General features: G+C 39.4%; 1 protein-coding gene across 3 annotated transcripts in view; it reads right to left on the bottom strand.

The window, feature by feature from the left end:
* CTNND2 (catenin delta 2) overlaps window positions 1–17,669 on the bottom strand; it is a 1,025,780-nt gene that overhangs the window by 614,336 nt on the left and 393,775 nt on the right. For all 3 annotated transcript variants that reach the window (XM_067570033.1, XM_067570040.1, XM_067570046.1), the window contains one exon: window positions 5,385–5,497. In XM_067570033.1, the coding sequence (XP_067426134.1) occupies window positions 5,385–5,497 (113 nt within the window). The remainder of the gene's footprint in view (window positions 1–5,384; window positions 5,498–17,669) is intronic.

The following is a 17,669-nucleotide window of genomic DNA, read 5'->3' as shown; positions in this document are numbered from 1 at the left end:
TTTTTAATGAACTATTTAACTAGAAGGATTCAGTGTTAACTAAATTGTTTCATTTAAGAAAGTTATTCAGCTTCATGAAAACTGTGGCCTTTAGAAAAGGATACGCAGCAAAGAGGCTTTTAACTCTTTTTAAGAGTTAAAAAGCTTACGTATAATTTTGGAAGCAAATGACAGTTTCAAAAAGACCTGTTTCATATATTTACAATACCTTAAATGCTACAAAAAAGCAGCATACAAGGCACTCATTCTTTTCTCAAGATTTCATTCTGCTCCATTGGAGGCCTCATAATTCATCCACCCGGGAACTGCATTATTGCCTCCATTGTGATCCTACATTTATCCCGCAAGTATATTTTGAAAATGTTGTAGAACAAATGGCACTCCATTGCAAATACGTCTAGGAGTTTGCTTAAACACACAATATCATAATAGCTGTAGTTCTCTACTGCTTTTCTATCTCACAAATACTTTATCACGAGGAACTTTATTGCTGGGGTTGGGGGGTGCATATGGGCTTTTACCAGTGGTTGAAAAAAAATGTTTTAACGCAACTGGCTGTAGAAAAAAATTGAGAATACACCAGATAAAGAAAGTGATGCTGAAATTAATCCCCGCAGCAGATTTATGGCAATTTTTAAATTTTTCTTTGTTTCTACAAGGTGTTAATTTCATTATTGTCTGTACATGGCCTCTCGCTTCCCTTCTCAGACTTTTGTCAATGTGGGAATTCCAAATTTTTTGGTGGGGGGCAATTTCAGAACTGTATTGGTTCAACCCTTTCCCACTTCCAGTGTCCCATTCTCCATCCTTGCAAGCTTTTAACCCTCCTTTCTCTCCTATTCTCCTTGTTACCTGCTGTATCCCCTACCCATCTATATACCTCCTTTGCTCTCCTTTTAATCCTATTTCTTTCCCAGTACAGGACCCGTTAACTACTTCCACCCTCCTCATCTTTGTGTTCTCCTTTTGTACTTCACTCTAGTAATGGATGTCTGTGTGTGCATGTAGATCCTGCAGAGCCCAGTGTCTGCTCACTCTGCATTTCTGTCTGCACTCCACCTGGCAGCAGCTGCTACAAACACAGCATGGCTCTGTCCTCTCCCTCCCTCTAGCAATTTGTTTTCTACTGTCAGACAGACTGCTACAGAGAGTCAGATTTGTTTGTGGACAGCAGGAAAGGCGGAGTGCAGGCACTAGGCTTTGCAGGGAAAAGGCCCAAGAGCTGTGAACAGTTGAGGTGGAGGGAGATGGTTATTACACAGCTTTCCATGAAGAGCTGAGCAGAGGAGGAACAAGAGGACATCTTTCTCCTCCCTCAGTAGGTAGCTGTTGGAATGATAGTGAATCCATCAAAGATTGTTCTGTGGATGCATGTGAAGGGTTCATCCCAGCCCCCCTTATTGTGGCTTTCTAGGAGGCTGACTCTCTGAAAAATGCCCAGTTGCCCAGTGACCAGATTGAAACAGTAAAGTATCCGGACATATGGGAGTGGGCAGTCACTGCAGGTGGGATCTGGAGCTGGAGGGCTGCTTGCGGCAGCTGGGAGCTCCGGGTCCCCCCACGACAGCTGGGAATTGAATATTTTCCTGAATATTGGGACAAATGGCATCCCAATCACACATCGATCAGCACACGGGACAAACAGTTAAATACTGGGATGCTCGGTCACCGTACCACCACCACCTCAGTCCAGACCTTCTGCTATGATACACAAAGAGACGTATTATGCTAAGGACTGTTTCCTTTTAGTGACATAAACTAATAAAAGTTAGTACTTCTATAACAATTTTCACCTACAGATCTCAGAGTGTTTCATAAAGGAAATTATCACCAATTTACAGATGGGGAAACTGAAGCCCAGAAAAGACTCGGTAGAAAATATAATATAGACACTGGGCTGTATCAGCTTTACCAAGTACTCCTCATTACACTGGAGAGGGGACAAGTGCATCCCAAACCTCCCCTCCCACACCCCCAGCATTCCCTCGGTCTCACACTGACCTGCCCATTCCTTCCACTGACCCAACCAGTCTCTACCCTTTTCCTGAGCATAAACCTCAGTTCCACAAAGAAGCTGCCACAATGTCAATATTCAAAAAGGGGGCTGTTGTCCTGGAGGCAGCTCAGCCCTCCTTTCATGCTGGCTGATCGCAAGGCAAAAATGCACATGAATGTCAGGGGATTATTCTGGATCCATATATTTTACATTCATCTGGTCTAAAAAAAAATAATTTGTCATAACCTAATCATAACACTAACAAAAAGAAAATACAATTAATTGTAACCAGAAAAGTCTCCTGATATTCCACATGTAAAATATTCATGAAGTGGAAACAGTTAATGTAGCTCAGGACTAAATCAGCTTCTTGAATTGTCCTCACTACCTTCGCTTTCCCTTGTCAATCAATGCCAAAACTATGAATCCCCTAAAGATATTGTTACAATAATATCGCAGACGAAAACTTACACGTTAATTGGAGCTTATCCAATGTTAATTGTAGATACTCTTAGAAAAGTAACCCAAATCTTTAACCAGTCAACTTCCTTACAGGAATTGTCATTTATTCACCACACTAAAGAATTTACATCAAATGATTTGGGTAATAAAGATTTGAGACACTTTGAAATTAATTTTCATTATTTTTCTTTGAAAACCTGTTAACTGCCCAGAGTTTCACTGTAGCTGTTGAAGTCATAGCATTAACAGCAAATCTACAGGAGAGGAATCCCTTGTGGGATTTCACTGATGTGTAGAATCTTCACCTCTAATTCAAGGGAAAGTCTATTAACATCTGAATTAATGACCATCATCAATCCTGAAGACCATTACATATAGAATGGAATCAGTTTCACAGTCCGTTTCTTTGCATTTTGTTCTTAATGCTTGAAACAACAAAACAAGGAAGTAACATATAAACTAAATTATCAAATCACATTCTACTGAAATAGCAATTTTAATGTGAAAAGCATTTCTCTCTTTGCTGAATTAGCAGATATAAAAAGATAGTGTTTTAAGCAAGCCTACTTCTAGATAGGATGACCCCTTGATAGACAAGAGACTATAATGTTATAATTTTGTGGTATGTATGATTGCACTGTATTTGATTTAATGTAGTAATTCACCCTACCCAGAATTTGATGCATCTATTTAAAGCACTATTGAAACTTGAAGGACAAACTTTTAAGGAAATATGGACGAACTGTCAATAAGTCTGAACTCCACCCAGGCTTGTGTCATTTTATGTTTGACTTGACCTGGGGAAAAAGGAAATTCTATTTTTTTAAGTTAGAACTAAGAAAATAAAAGACTTTTATTAAGTGCTCCAAATAAAAACACAAGGATACAATATCAGAGTATAGATTATTGTTTCATTTCAAATGACTGTACTGATTCTGAAAACCCTGATCTGATGTTAACTATTAACTGCCTGTTTTGGACCATGCAATTTCAAATATTTGCTTTTTAAATAGTTACTCTAAACCCCAGAAACTCTACATTTTGATAAGTAAAAGGTATCTGGGCCAGTGACAAATGCTGAAAACATTTTAGATGAAATCTCTTGAGTTGGTGCAGCTATTAACATTTTCCCCAAACAAATCAACAATCACATTCCTAAACTCCTTAAAAGATTAAGCAGTCTCATTCAGAGATTTTTAAATGACCTGGGAACTATTGACAATCCAAGAAGAATGAGTCTTCACTGATTAAAAACAAACCAACCCAATTTCTATCTATCATAGAAACCAGAGGATTTTTTTCATACGGTGATTAGCTGGAACGCTTAGAAAATAATGTTATTCTTTAAATGCAAGGTAGGTAGTTTTCTTGAAACCAAATACTAGCATATACTAGCAAATTTTCAGATAGTTAATTGTGAATGAATGTGGGTTCCTATAATTGAAATGATTGGGCTAAAATTGGGTTAAATCTTGAGGAGAGTTGTTTTGATGTATAAACAAGGCACTTTAACCTTTAGAAAATTTTGATAAGGAAGGTTATACCTTTGTTTAAAGCCAACCTCACTTCTTGACTCAGCTTAATTGGTGAGATACTTTTTTTTTCTTTTTTTTAAACTTTTAAATGAACTGCTAAACTTTAGCCCCTTTGGCACTCTACTAATAAATTATTTTAGAAGTTTCCGATACTCTCTGCAAAACAACCATCTTCTTGACGGAGGTGCAATTTGAATTATTAGAAATGGGGAATAGTTATTCAGACAGTAATGGATTTTTCTGTACCTTTCATGGTAAAGTCAAACAATGATGTGTCATGCTTGCTTTTGTATAAAACAGATATTAGCCATATCACTTTGATTTATGGATAGTCAAGTAGATTTGCATCTTGATCCAGAATAATTTTTGGACAAAAATGAATGTTTCACACCTTATAGGACTGGTGACTCAAACCTATAAAAACCTTATTAACATAAATGTTCCTATAGATTTCACTGGGATTACTCACATGAGAAAGGATTTGAAGGATAATGCATTTAACAACAACCTCATTCAACTTTCTTCTACTAAGATTCCTCTTAAAAAATAGGTTCAAGCCTAAACAAATGTGTGTCAAAACACCCTAATTTTGATATGCCAATTTATGGTTCTAATCACTTATACTGAACTTCTGGAAGAAAGTTATGTAATATATCTAATAACTTTGCTATAATAGCACGTACAAACAAAGGCTTAAAAACAAAACTGATATTTTTATAATTAAATATTGATGTTATAGGACAGTGACTTCAGAAAAGTGCATTACAATTACATATATTTAAAGGAATATTTTGAGTTCTTAAACTGAATTGTTGAACTTTGGAGAATGAGGGATGGATGGTGAGAAAGCATGTACAGTTGTTTAATTACATGTATGTCCTTTGCATGTGGAGTAAAGTGTCGTGGCTGGGAACTGAACTGGATTTTCAACTTTAAGGTCATTGTCTGAAACATATACATTTCATAATCAAAATGAGTATGACATCTCTGTTGTCACATTGTCATTATAGTCTGAAGGTAAAATCTTGGCTTTACTGAAGAAAATGGGAGTCGTTGACTTCAGTGGGGCCAGGATTTCACCCCAGTTCTTCAGATTTCAAATCCAGTAAACAAAATAATAAAATTACTTCAACAGATCATAGCAATCACTTCATTTCAATGCCCCTATAGTTTTGGTGCTGGAAAATTCTGCTACCAAATCATGTCGTAGATTCATCATCTTGTCATAACAGATGAAAACAAAAAAATCAGTCACTTAATATAAATTTTCAACAGTCTACCAAAACCTCACATTCCCTAGTGTGTAATTTGTCAGAAGAAGATGATCGATACAATTTATTATCAATGGCAATTCATTACAATGACAGACAAATGAGCAATTCATACAGTACCTAATGCTGCTCATGCTTCCAGTGTCTGATCCAAGCTTACATCTCTCCAGTTGGCTGGCTACAATCTGGCGCTCAGCCTCAAGTTCTCGAGTCAGTCGCTCAAATTGCAGCTCCTGAAATACAAACACAAATATTCACTCTATGATCTTTTCAAGAATCAGAAAGAATTTCAGTGCATGTGTCAAATTAGAGCTTGTGAAATAAGTGTTAGTATGACAGCTTCTGTGAAAAGCTTCTCCCCCCCTCTTTTTAACACATTCACATTCCAAATGTATATCCTAACACCTGTTGGTTCATTCATAATTCTGATCATGTGCATTAGAAATGGAGTTAGTTTATTTAGGGTGAAATTTTCAAATAAGCCTAAGTGACAAACTCATGTGAAAATTCCATCTTTAGTGCATAAGTTCTTCTTAATGGTGGTGTAATATGTTTTCATAAGCTGACATAAGGATGCTACAACACAAGGATGCTACAACAATTTTGACATTTATTAAGACTCAGCTAAGGAATTTGTAGAGAATAATACATGGTGATGAAATCTTTTGTACTCAGGTAAATATTCATCATGCAATATAATGTAGTACAGACAGGAAAAAGAGGAGGTAAGTATGTTTTTATTGGCCACATGTATTTAATTTCAGCATCTTGGTATTGTGCTAGACGTAACTCTTGTGGTTTCAAAGAAGCCCCTTGTTAAAATCTGTCACTAACTGAATGTAGGGTTGGGGTAATTTCCCTGATCCTCTGGACCTTACCAAACCAGTCCTACCAGAGAAGACTTACCCATACTGCTCATAAAATATTTCTGAAAAGTTATTTTTAGATGCACCAGATTGCATCAAATGTCAGTTAACCCCCTGACACACACATCCCCAATGCAAAACAACTGCATTACAAGGTAAGTACACAATAAATATCCACTACAAGATCTTCAATTCTCCATGAGCTGTCCCATCGTGTAGCATACTCAGTATATTTTTCAAGAACAAAGTATATTTCAGCAAAGTGCACTTTTAAGTTTGTGAAGTCATGCTGCCCTTTCTCCTTGGTTATGGTTATGAGAAAGCTAATGTAGGTGGCTGGCCCTTTAACACGGCTGTCAACTATAAAAGATCAATTCTCTCCCAGGTGAGACCCAGCAGCTGGGATTCAGGTGATTATAAAAGCCAGCAAATGGCTCAGCTGGGTAGAGAGTTGCCAGAAAGGCCATGGGTGGTAGGGGATAAAGATACGCACAGGCTGAGGCAGAAAATGTTTGTGGGAATCCCTTGTTAAAATACTGGCAACACATCATTGGTGCATCTGTGTGTTCTTGTCTCTCTCTCTCACACACACACACACACACACACACACACAAACAGTTACAGACAAATTCAGTACTATCACACAACAAGTAGTCTGTGTGACTATTCAGTAGCTCGCACTGCATCTACCACCAAGGTATCCAGCCACATTACATTTAATACAAAAAACAAAACAATATCATGTTTGACTCACCCTTCTGGTTGACTCAGAAAAAACACTGCACCATTATTCCCACAAAGCTCCCCTTCTTTCTATTTTTAATAATGGTAACTAATTGATAAACCAACTAATAAAAAGCATGGTTAAACAGATTCACTTTATATCAAACCCTGAAGATTGCTATAACAGAACGTGGCAGTCAGTTAAAATGACTTCTAAAAGGGAAGAGCCCTCATCTGAGAGCCCTAACCCAAAACCTGGTATTGGTCAAGGCCCCTATTCTGGGAAACTATGAACTTCTAGCACTGACAATAAGAGTCCCTAAGTCCAGTCCTGAGCTTCCCCAGACAATGGTCTAGTTGTATAGATCACTGAGCTTTTGTAAGAAAGATCCCCTTCCTTGCATTGCTCTCCAGTAACCCTCTTTTGCTGGTTAAAGGAGTGGCATTGATCGACTCTATAGAAACAGACTTGCCTCTAGTCTTTATCAAAAAAAATGTGTTAACAGAAATGAGCATTTGAAAGTGAGAAGGAAGTAACAGAAGATTCAGGAGGTGTCAACTCACCCCGCCCTCCAGCCACAGAGGAACCAAAGGCAAACAAAGAGATTACATTTCTCTAATCTTAGATATTGTTTACTTCAGTTTTCAAGGTGGTGAAATGATAAGACTAGTTCTTATTTTATCCAATTCAGTCTGGGGTCATTCCCCTTGTATTGGGTAGCATTGGCACAGAATAATTTAAATCCTGCACACAAAATAAGGAAGGATCTCAGCACAAGGTAAGAGTGGCAGGAAGCAGACCAAGTGCACTTAAGATAGCCACTGAGGTCATTTTACAGAGGTCATTTTAAGTATTTGGCACTCATTTGTTATTCCATTTAAGATGCGCCTGAATATGAATACCACCAAAATAGCCATATTATGCAAGGAGAAAAACCAAACCAATCATCTGTTGCACCACTACCCATATAATGTGTTTAAATTCCATAAGCAATTGCCTATGAACACCGTAACAGTGACCAATGACAACAAAACTTAGTTTGGTTCTACTATATTGGTGCCATGTTTCACCCCAGAGGTTGCTGCATCTTAGTGGTAGATGAAGTATTTCTAGAGTAGTGTATGTAATTTTTAAAACTTCTTGGGTCTTTAGTGGAGTTATGCTTGGGTGAATTACAATACTTATTAGACAGTCTAAAAACTTGAAATTAATTTCATGCTTACACAATTCCCACTAAAGTCAATGACATATGCATGTGCATATCTGAGGACAGAATTTAATCCCATGATAACTGGGCTGTTTATTTTAAATGTGGAGGAATTATGTGTTTGGGTGTGTTTACATTTTCCCCTGACTTTATTAAGCTCTTTTATATTTGCCTACTTTGTATATGATATTTATTTATTTGCTGACATAGTAGAATAAAGTATCTGAGAAGCTGCAAAGACTGTTGCTGATCAACTTGATAAGAACTATTACACGCGTGCTCACCAGACAAGAGCAAGATATTGTTCTTACTGCAGAGTTAGATTTAATAGACGTTTTATTTAAATTTTTGGGAGAATAAAATCACAACAACATAGCCAGAAATTTTTTTCTACTAGCTACTCTGCTCACATAGTGGATGAAAGCACTTCAAATAATGAGGCACTGTGAATTTATAAAATAAAACATTACTATTATATAAATGTAAGAACTTCATATTCCAAATAAAAATTAAATTACAAATTGGTATTTTGTAGTAACTTGGATATGTATTCAGACAAACTTATGCACCTTTGAGGATGAGGCGCTTTGTTACCTTAGAAGGAAGTTGGGCAGTTATGGACAATGGTTTGGCTTATTACATAAGGTTCATTCTGACCTGCTCAGTGAGAGAAATACACAGACAGTCTTATGCCTTTTCAGAGGAAGTATAAGAATCAACGAAGACTCAGGACACCAGTTTCTTGCCTGTCAACTATCTTCCTCCTGCCTTTCCTTTCCCCAGCACCGCCAGTGAGATTCCCCAGCCAGCTAGGGTGGATTAAGAGAACACTTGGTATTCATCCATCAGAATTGTAGGGCTGCAAATGTAGAATCATAGAAGATTAGGGTTGGAAGGGACCTCAGGAGGTCATCCAGTCCAACCCCCTGCTCAAAGCAGGACCAACCCCAACTAAATCATTCCAGCCAGGGCCTTGTCAAGCCGCACCTTAAAAACCTCTAAGAATGATGGTTTGTATGTTATGTTCAGACATGTGTAAAACTTGATAAACAGTTTTTAAAAAGGCAGGATTTGCCATTTCAAAAACACGACTGCTACACATGCCTCACTTCTACACTGGAACTAGGAGTTGTTACACATTTGCCATCTCATAGCTCTTCCAGCCTTCACCACCACCTGCTGGTCAGGAGGCCATGTTAAAGCTCTGACTCAGACCAGTGCCTGCGAAACGGCTAAAAGCAACAAGGGGCTTATGACAAAAGAGATTGCTTATTTCAAAGAAATGGATGTCTGATGCCATTGACATTTCCTCTTACAGGGCTCAGCCCTACCTACATGTTGTCATTTCCTCCTATTTCCATTGCTGTTATGACATCATGCTCCCAGCACACCCATCGCTACTCCAGGAAAAGACTACTCCAGCTCTGCCCATTCCCAGGACTCAACCAGGTTACAACCCCAAAATATATCCAATGGAACCTGCCTTTCCCATGGCAACTGGTGAAAGAGACAACTGTTCCTCCACTTGGACCATCCCATGGCATCTTCTACATACATCATCACCTACCACAGTTCAAACTGGGAGGAACTGTCCAAGGAAACAGAAAAGGAGACATAAGAAACATAAGATTCCAGACATCTTACACCTATGCACTGTACAGAACCACTAACTAGGCAGGAACTGGAAGCAAACACAACAAAGCATTATGAACGAAGGTTAATACTGATCAATGTAAGATCTGCAACCAACAGACAATAAACAGTGCATGGCTTCATCAGTGATGAAACACCCAATATAGTTCATCACTGAGACCTGGCTGGATGACTCTACAAGCCCTGTGCTGGTGCACCTTAATCCCTCAGGATACTCAGAACATCAGACAGCACAAGAAGGCAGGCAGCACTGCATTCCTATACTCTTCAAACATCAAATACAAGAAAGATGCCTTAGGTAAGACAATTGCATTTTAATTCATCTATATGACGGTAGAAATCAAAGCCAAAAGTAATACAGGCTTTATGCTCATTTACAAACCACCACAGACTAAAGGATTATTAAAAGGAGCTCACAGATACCTTGTCAGTGATGGTGGCGATATGCCCGAGTTGTCATCTGAGGAGATTTCAATATGCATATTGGCAAAGTCGCAGATTGCCAAAACCCAAAAACTCATCTCCTCATTTTACTCCTGAGGACTTTCACAGTCAGCTCTGCTACAATCCACACAGCTGGTCACACCCTGGACCTGATTTGCAGCCCAGATGTTAAGATAGTGGCCATCGCAACCCAGCCACTATCTTGGACAGACCATTATATCAATAGAGCAGTGGTCGGAGACCTTCCAGCACTCAGGCAACAAGAAAGAACAATTAACCTGATTTGACCAAAAAGATTCATGGACTCCAAAAGATATGAAAGCATGATAAAGGACAGCAATGCCTCAGCCACAGGATGAGGAGTCGAGAGGACCACGTGAATCATTACCATTTTATAGTGGCCTCAGCCTTTGACATGCTAGCCTCCAAACTGCCTCTTCTTCCCCATTAACCTACAGATCTCCTTGGTTTTCTGACACCTTGTGATAGATGAAGAGAGAGGGGCAGAAACTCAAGCACCAATGCTGGAAACCAAAAGCTGATTCAGACAGGATGGAAACAAGGAATTCTTCAAAGCCTATGCTGAGGCTGTATTACAGGACAAGAGGACCTTTCTATCAGTTTCCATTGAGGGTGCCAAATCCTTTTCCAAGGAGCTATCCAGGCTGGTAAACTGCTTAATTAATCTGGAATGCCTTCAACCTGCATCAGAGTTCTTGGTGTTTGGTGCTCAGTTATCATTCTACTTCACTGAAAAGGTCATGCACATCTAGGAAGCCTTCTCAAACAGCATGCATCTGTTCCACTTATACCCACCAACCAACAGCCCATCTGCATTCCTAGAGTAGATACACTCAACAAGAAGTTTTTCACATCCTAAAGGAGTCTCAACACAAGACTTATTCTGATCCATAGTCTTTCTGGCTTGTGAAAGAAAGTCATGAATAACTGGTGCCACTCCTATTGCCAATGCCTCATTCAGAGAAGTAATTTTCCCTTCCTCCTTCAAACATGCAGTACTTTGACTAACACTGAAGATGCCCATCTTGTATACATCAGTTCTAGCGAACTATAACCCAGCATCAAACATCGCATTCCTGAGCAAGCTCATAGAGAAGCTAGCAAAAAGCTAATTTCAAGTTCATTTAACTGAAACCAACATTGTAGACCTGGCTCGTTCTGGATTTAGCCCAGGAAACTGAACCAAAACTATTTTAGTAGAAGTGATGGATGATTTCTTCCTGTCAACTGATAAAGGACAGATATCCATTCTCATCTTCCTGGATCTCTTTGCAGCATTATGGATCCTGAGATTCTGCTCTCTTGCCCGAAAAAGGTGGCAGGTTCAGAGTAATGCACTAAAATGGTTTGAGTCCTTCCTGGAAGAACATACCCAACAAATAGGTATAGGAAACTGCACTTCAACTACTAGACCCCTCACTTGTGGAATTTCACCAGGATCAATTCTCTATCCTGTCCTTTTCAGTATCAACATGCAAACACTGGGTGAACTGATCAGACAACATGGACTCAAGTGCCAGCAATATGCAGATGGTACAGAGCTCTACCTAACCTTCACCACAGATGGCCACAGAACGACCACCAACATATGGGCCAGTGCTGGGATGAGATCAGCTCGTGGATGACGAACGGCTTGCTGAAGCTGAACCCAAACCCAAGCACGACAGAGGTGATGCTGATGGGCAAAGGAAAATATTGTGAAGAGCTTGCAGCCACAGTGTTGGCTGAAGATACATACCAACAATTGGTCAATTCAATCTGTAGTATAGGAGTAGTCTTGGATTCCTCGCTGACGCTGAGCTCTCACATAGTAGCATCCACAAGTAATGCTTTCAACCATCTCTGCTGAGCTAGGAAACTCTGTCTCCATCCTGAGGGATGAAGACATGGCCTCAGTTATTCATGCCTTTGACATCTCTCAGATGGATTACAGCAATGCTGTATACCTGAGCATGAAGGTAATATATCTTCAGCACTTAGGAAATGCCAACTAGTACAGAATGCTGCAACACATCTCCTCAGAAACACAGGCTACTCTGAGCACATCAAACCCATCCTACATTCTCTCCACTAGCTTCCCATAGAATATCAAATCAAGTTCAAGGTCTCAGTCCTCATCTTCAAACCACCCCATGGCCTGGGACTAGGATGTCACCTGAAGCTCCAGAATGAAGACTGTGGTCAACAACTCTGCTCCTCTGGCAAAATGGAACTCTCAACAATAGGAGTAAAGCTCACCTGTGTAGGAGACAGAACTTTCTTCAGGTGCAGTCTGAGACTGTGGAATAAATTCCCACAGGAACAAAGATCCATCACAAACTTCACCACTTTCGGCTCCAAGAGCAAAGTGCATTTTTAGACCTCCCTTCTCAAATATAAACACATAGCAACACGTACATTTATTCTAAGGAAAAAAAAGACACTGTATCAAAACAAGACACATTGATGCACACACGTCTCTCTCGCTCTCTCTCTGTGGGGAGAGGATAAGAGAACAAACAGCATGTGACAGATGTGTAGTCATGTGGCTTAATGCACTACTGGAAGGCGCTCAGATGCTACAGTGATGAACGTAGCATAAAAGCCTATATAAAACAGAACAGATAGAATAAAATAGCCTCTTAAGTCCTATTTTGGCCATACAATCACAAGCCCAATACATAAAAATCAATCTTGTATGTATTTTATTGTGATATTTTGGCATTCAACTTTCTATAAACTAAAAAGTGCCTCCCATGTATTTGATCTTCCTTTTCTTTCCCTTCCTGACACCTTTTCTTTTCTCCTAATGTCAGTGTTTATGTACCTTTTCTTGTCTCTCTCAGGGTTTGCGCTTTTTGTGTAAAGTTTAATGCTTGCAGGTTTACTATTTTTGTGGTTTTCCCAGTTTCTTTTCCCACCAACACCATTCTTTCATAGCTTTTCTGTTTTCAGAACATTTTTCTCTTACGATTCAGCTTTTCAGATTGTACCCAACCTACAGGGTATCCTGTGTTCCTACTCTACAGCTTCCCCTGGCAAATAAGACAGTAACAAAAGACCTGCTTAGGGAATGGCTGGGGTGAGCACATATAGCAGTAATTTTACTGTCACTCTAAGGCTGCCATTTTTCCTCTCCCCCAGTGGCTTCCATCAGTTGCTATTCTGACACGTTATGGGGAACGGGGGTGGAGAGGTTTTTACACACACTCCCTTGCCCAGAACCAGACCTGACAGTTTACTGAACACATGACTGATTGAGGAGGCACCACATATGACAGCAGGGGTTGGCTGTCCCCAGGAACAGCTTTGGAAACACAACAAAAAGGTTGAGGCCAGAATAGAATAAGATCACCATCCCTCAATGTACTACTAAGAACATGCAGGAAGGCTTGAAAAGTCCTTGGTAGAAAAGTCCTATGGAAGAAATTATAGAGGCTAATATTTGAGTGAATCCATATAGTTCCATATCCCATATCTATATTTCAGCTATTGACATGGTGATAAGACCTATAGCTCAATTCATTAATATACCTTACTGGTTGTATATGCAAAATAAGAAATACAAAATATACAATTGTAAATTTAATTATCACTGGCAGTAGATTTTGATTTCTTTTCTCTCTTTTTTTTTTAAAGGCACCAAATTGCATGTAGCCTAGCACCTTTCCTGTTATGTTTTTCCCCTTTCATTTTTTTAAATTTTGAATCAGTAACACTGAAAATTTTCCTGCTTATTTGCAGCATTCAGCATGACTTATTAAAAGTAGGATGAAACAATTATGTCAAGCCAATATTCCATTTATTATTATTCAAATAATTATTCAAATAGTATTCCATTATTATTATTCAAATAATTTACATTCTTTCTACTATATTTAAGAATATAGGCAAAAATGGGCTTTCAAGCAGCATCAGGTAAAACGTGTTCAATTCCGCAGTGCACATTGTAGGAATTTCCTACAGGTTTCCTATCAAGTTTGGTTCAGTAGCAGGAACAGTTCGCTTTAATAACTCAATAAAAGATTTTGAATTATTCTCTCTGTATTTTATGATAACTGTTATTAAAATATAAAAAGATTAAGGACAAGTAGAATTAAAAAACACAGCTACTCTACCCTCCTGCTAAAATTATATTTGAATATGATTATCTGCAATTGTGAAAAGATGTATTTATTTTCACAAACCATAACCCAGAAAATATTATATAGCATTTCTCTATACCATAATAGATTCTTCTGACTACAGATTTTCAGATTTATGGACTAGTTCCTGCTTCCTCTGAAGTCAATGACAATTTTGCCACTGATTCCTATCCAAGAAGATTTAGGCTTAATTTCTTAGATAAAATATTAATATCAAATGGAACTGTTCCAGGGAAGTAGTAAAAAGGGAAGAGGAATGGTTTTACTCTAAATAAATAATTATAGGATACTGTACAGCTGAGGCTAAATTTATGGCTGTGGCTCTAAAAGATTACACTGGTGTACTGTACACCTGCTCTACTCTGAAATTGTCATCCCTCACAAAAATAAAGGCTGCTACTCATATAATTTAGAGCAGAGGTTCTCAGACTGTGTCCAAAGACCACTAATCCCCTGCAGACACTTTCTGGCAGGCCACAGAGAACTGGTTGACCACACACTGCTGGACCTCTGCCTTATTTCCATCTGCTAAATCACATTAAAAAGCAGCTAAAATGCTTTAAATACTTCCCTAATCTCCTTTTTCTATGTAAGCAATCAATGTAGCTAACACAGGGCTATTATACAAATGGATTTGGAAAGGGAGGTGTCCATAAGATTATCTATCTTTTAAAATGTCATCCTAAAGAGTTTGAGAACTCTGGATTTCTGGTCAATTCTCCAAGTGCTAACAGAGAAACATGGACACCAATGGAACAACAACTACTGAAACAAACCCTTTAGGAAATATAAGACCTGTTGGGAATGTTTTTTTCTTATTTTTTATATAAATACGCAGAGATAGTATAAATAATTAAATTCGTTCAACTAGAAGGATCAAGCCAGTTCATTAAGAGTACATTGGACATAATCTGAAAGTCAAAAATTATTACAAAACAAATATATATGGTCTAAATTATATCTTCCCCCAGTGTGGGTAACTAGCAATCAACAGGGATTCAGGGAATCCTTTTCCACCCCACCATACCCATTCTGTTGCCAACTCTCATGATTTCATTTCAAGTCTTCCAATATTTAGTGTTTTTTCATAAAGCCCCAGCTCCTGCTGGCATCCTGCTTTCTTTAAAAAAACAAAACAAAACAAAACAAAAAAACTTTCTAACCCTCATATTTACAAAAAAAAAGCTTTAAAATGTGACCCAAGTATGTTCTCAAGGCTCAGAAATTAGAACATTACAACAAATATATACACACACACACACACACCATGATTTCTTTAGCCTTGGTCATGATTTTTGAGAGCGCATGGCAGCCAATACTGCACCTATGCAGACAAAATCTGGATCCCAGTTCTGTGATTGAAGCAATGCAGGGTATTCTTAAATTGGGTTCTGGCCCAACCATGTGTGTTGGGATGGCTCTTCTGGGAAAAGCAATGACTACAACGGTTAAACAGAGTAACAAGGGTTGCTTTCCAGCACACTGTCCTTAGCACCCAGGAAGCATGGTCTTTCAAAAGCATAATGCCCCAGCAACCTCTCCAGTGCAGCTCAGCCTCCTCACAAGAGACACAGTTGAAGCCCTTTGATTATATAAAACAAAAAGCAGACTAAGTCCAAGGCAAATGCAAAGGCCCAATAACAGAAGTCCCTCAGCTAACAAACAAGAAATTATAAACTATTAAACAAAACCCCCAACTATACAAAGAATGAGTTTAGAACATGAAACAAATGAAAAATGAAGTCACATAAAAGAGTAGAAGGGTAGAATAAATGTTTACCAAATGCATGTTTGAGGAAAACCATTGTGGAATATGCCATGCACATAGCTGGAATTGCAAGCAACTTTCTAGCTGGGAAGGCTCATGTATGAAGTTACAGTAACAGCAGGAAACAAGTGCTTATGGCCATTTGCACTGAACGCACAAAATGCATCAAAACGATCTCTGTAAACCAGGGCTTTAATGTCATTTGCTGGTAAGAGAACAGATTATGTATTAGTCCCTCTACCTTACACAAGTGCCCTTTTCAATTCTCTAGTTTCCATTTCTCCAGATCTTTTCCCCCCACACCTTCGTATGTCCCTCCTCTCACAGTGCAAGCTTTGTAAGATGTAAGCTCTCTGCATGTTGCACCTAGCAGATAATCAATGGCTCACACTCACTGTCAGAAACTGTGACGGCGATGGCTGGCCGTAATGGTCAGAGCCAGAATCAGTAGTCTGAGGCAGGGTTGGATCAAGGCGCAGGACTAGGAGCAGGGCAGGAGCAAGAGCACAGCTATAGCTGGACTAGAGCAAGACTAGAGCAAGCTACAGCTTGGGAAGTCTGTCCTCACTGTTAGGCAGGAGTGAGTTCCAAGCTCTGGAGTGAAGTTGAATAGACTGAGCTTCTGTGAGGCTTATACAAGCTGGTCTGGGAGTCACAAGGCCAGTTCTTGGCTTGTGGATTGGCTGGAGCTGCAACCTATAGGACTAACCTGCTTCCTTGCACAAATATGCTTTTCCTTATAAATGTAAGTATTTGTTTTATTACATAGGCGTGCGCAGCACATTTCATTAGGGTGTGCACCCAGGATCTTTATCAAGGGTGTAAAACTGAATTCCACCAGCGAGCCACATTTGAATTGCCCGCCGGTGGAATTCTCGCCGCGTCCAAGTCTCCGCCGAGAAATCTAGCACGGACCGGGATTTCGGCAGTAGATCGCGGCGTGTTGCCATCCGCCAAAACATTGCACGGCTCCACGTGGCTCCTTCTTTTTCGGTGGCAGCTCGCTTCATCTGGCCGTCTGCCGAGAAAGCGCGGGCGCCCTCTGGCCCTCTGATCTTTTGGTGGCAGCTCTACCGGCCCTCATCAAAAACGTTTGTGGGCCGGATAAAAAAGGTTTGAATCCCCTGCATGAGGGTGTGCCTGGGCACACCCAGCACACCCCATGCGCACGCTTATGTTTTATTATAATAGAGTTATAGATTCATGTTAAAGTATTAGAGCTGTAACACAAGATGCCTACAGGTCGCATCATCTATGAAAAGCTAAGGCCGTTAGCATGCATATGCTTGGGACCTTTGGCCCAGATAAGTAATCATGAGTTAAAGGAGAAGGTACATATGTGGTCATAACCTTTGCCCTAGATAAGTCAAGAGGCATCAAGACAGGGGCCTGTTTCAGTTTATGCCCCAAGTAAACTTCACAGGTACACCACAAAAACCATAGAAATAGCCAGAAAAATAAAGGTGAGATAAGTGAACCATCTGGAAATGTCTGGAAAGGATATGGATATGTCATTAATATGCACGAACCTGCCAGCCTATAGAAACAGTGTACCCTAATAATTTGGGGGTGAAGGAGCCAGGTTTGGACTTAGAAGG

The sequence above is a fragment of the Emydura macquarii genome, unplaced genomic scaffold (genome assembly GCF_026122565.2).
Source record: "Emydura macquarii macquarii isolate MOO-44397 ecotype Brisbane River unplaced genomic scaffold, CSIRO-AGI_Emac_v2 contig_320, whole genome shotgun sequence".
In the NCBI taxonomy this organism is placed as follows: domain Eukaryota; kingdom Metazoa; phylum Chordata; order Testudines; family Chelidae; genus Emydura; species Emydura macquarii.
Note: the sequence above shows the minus strand (reverse complement) of the source record. Positions and strands in the feature narration are given on the sequence as shown.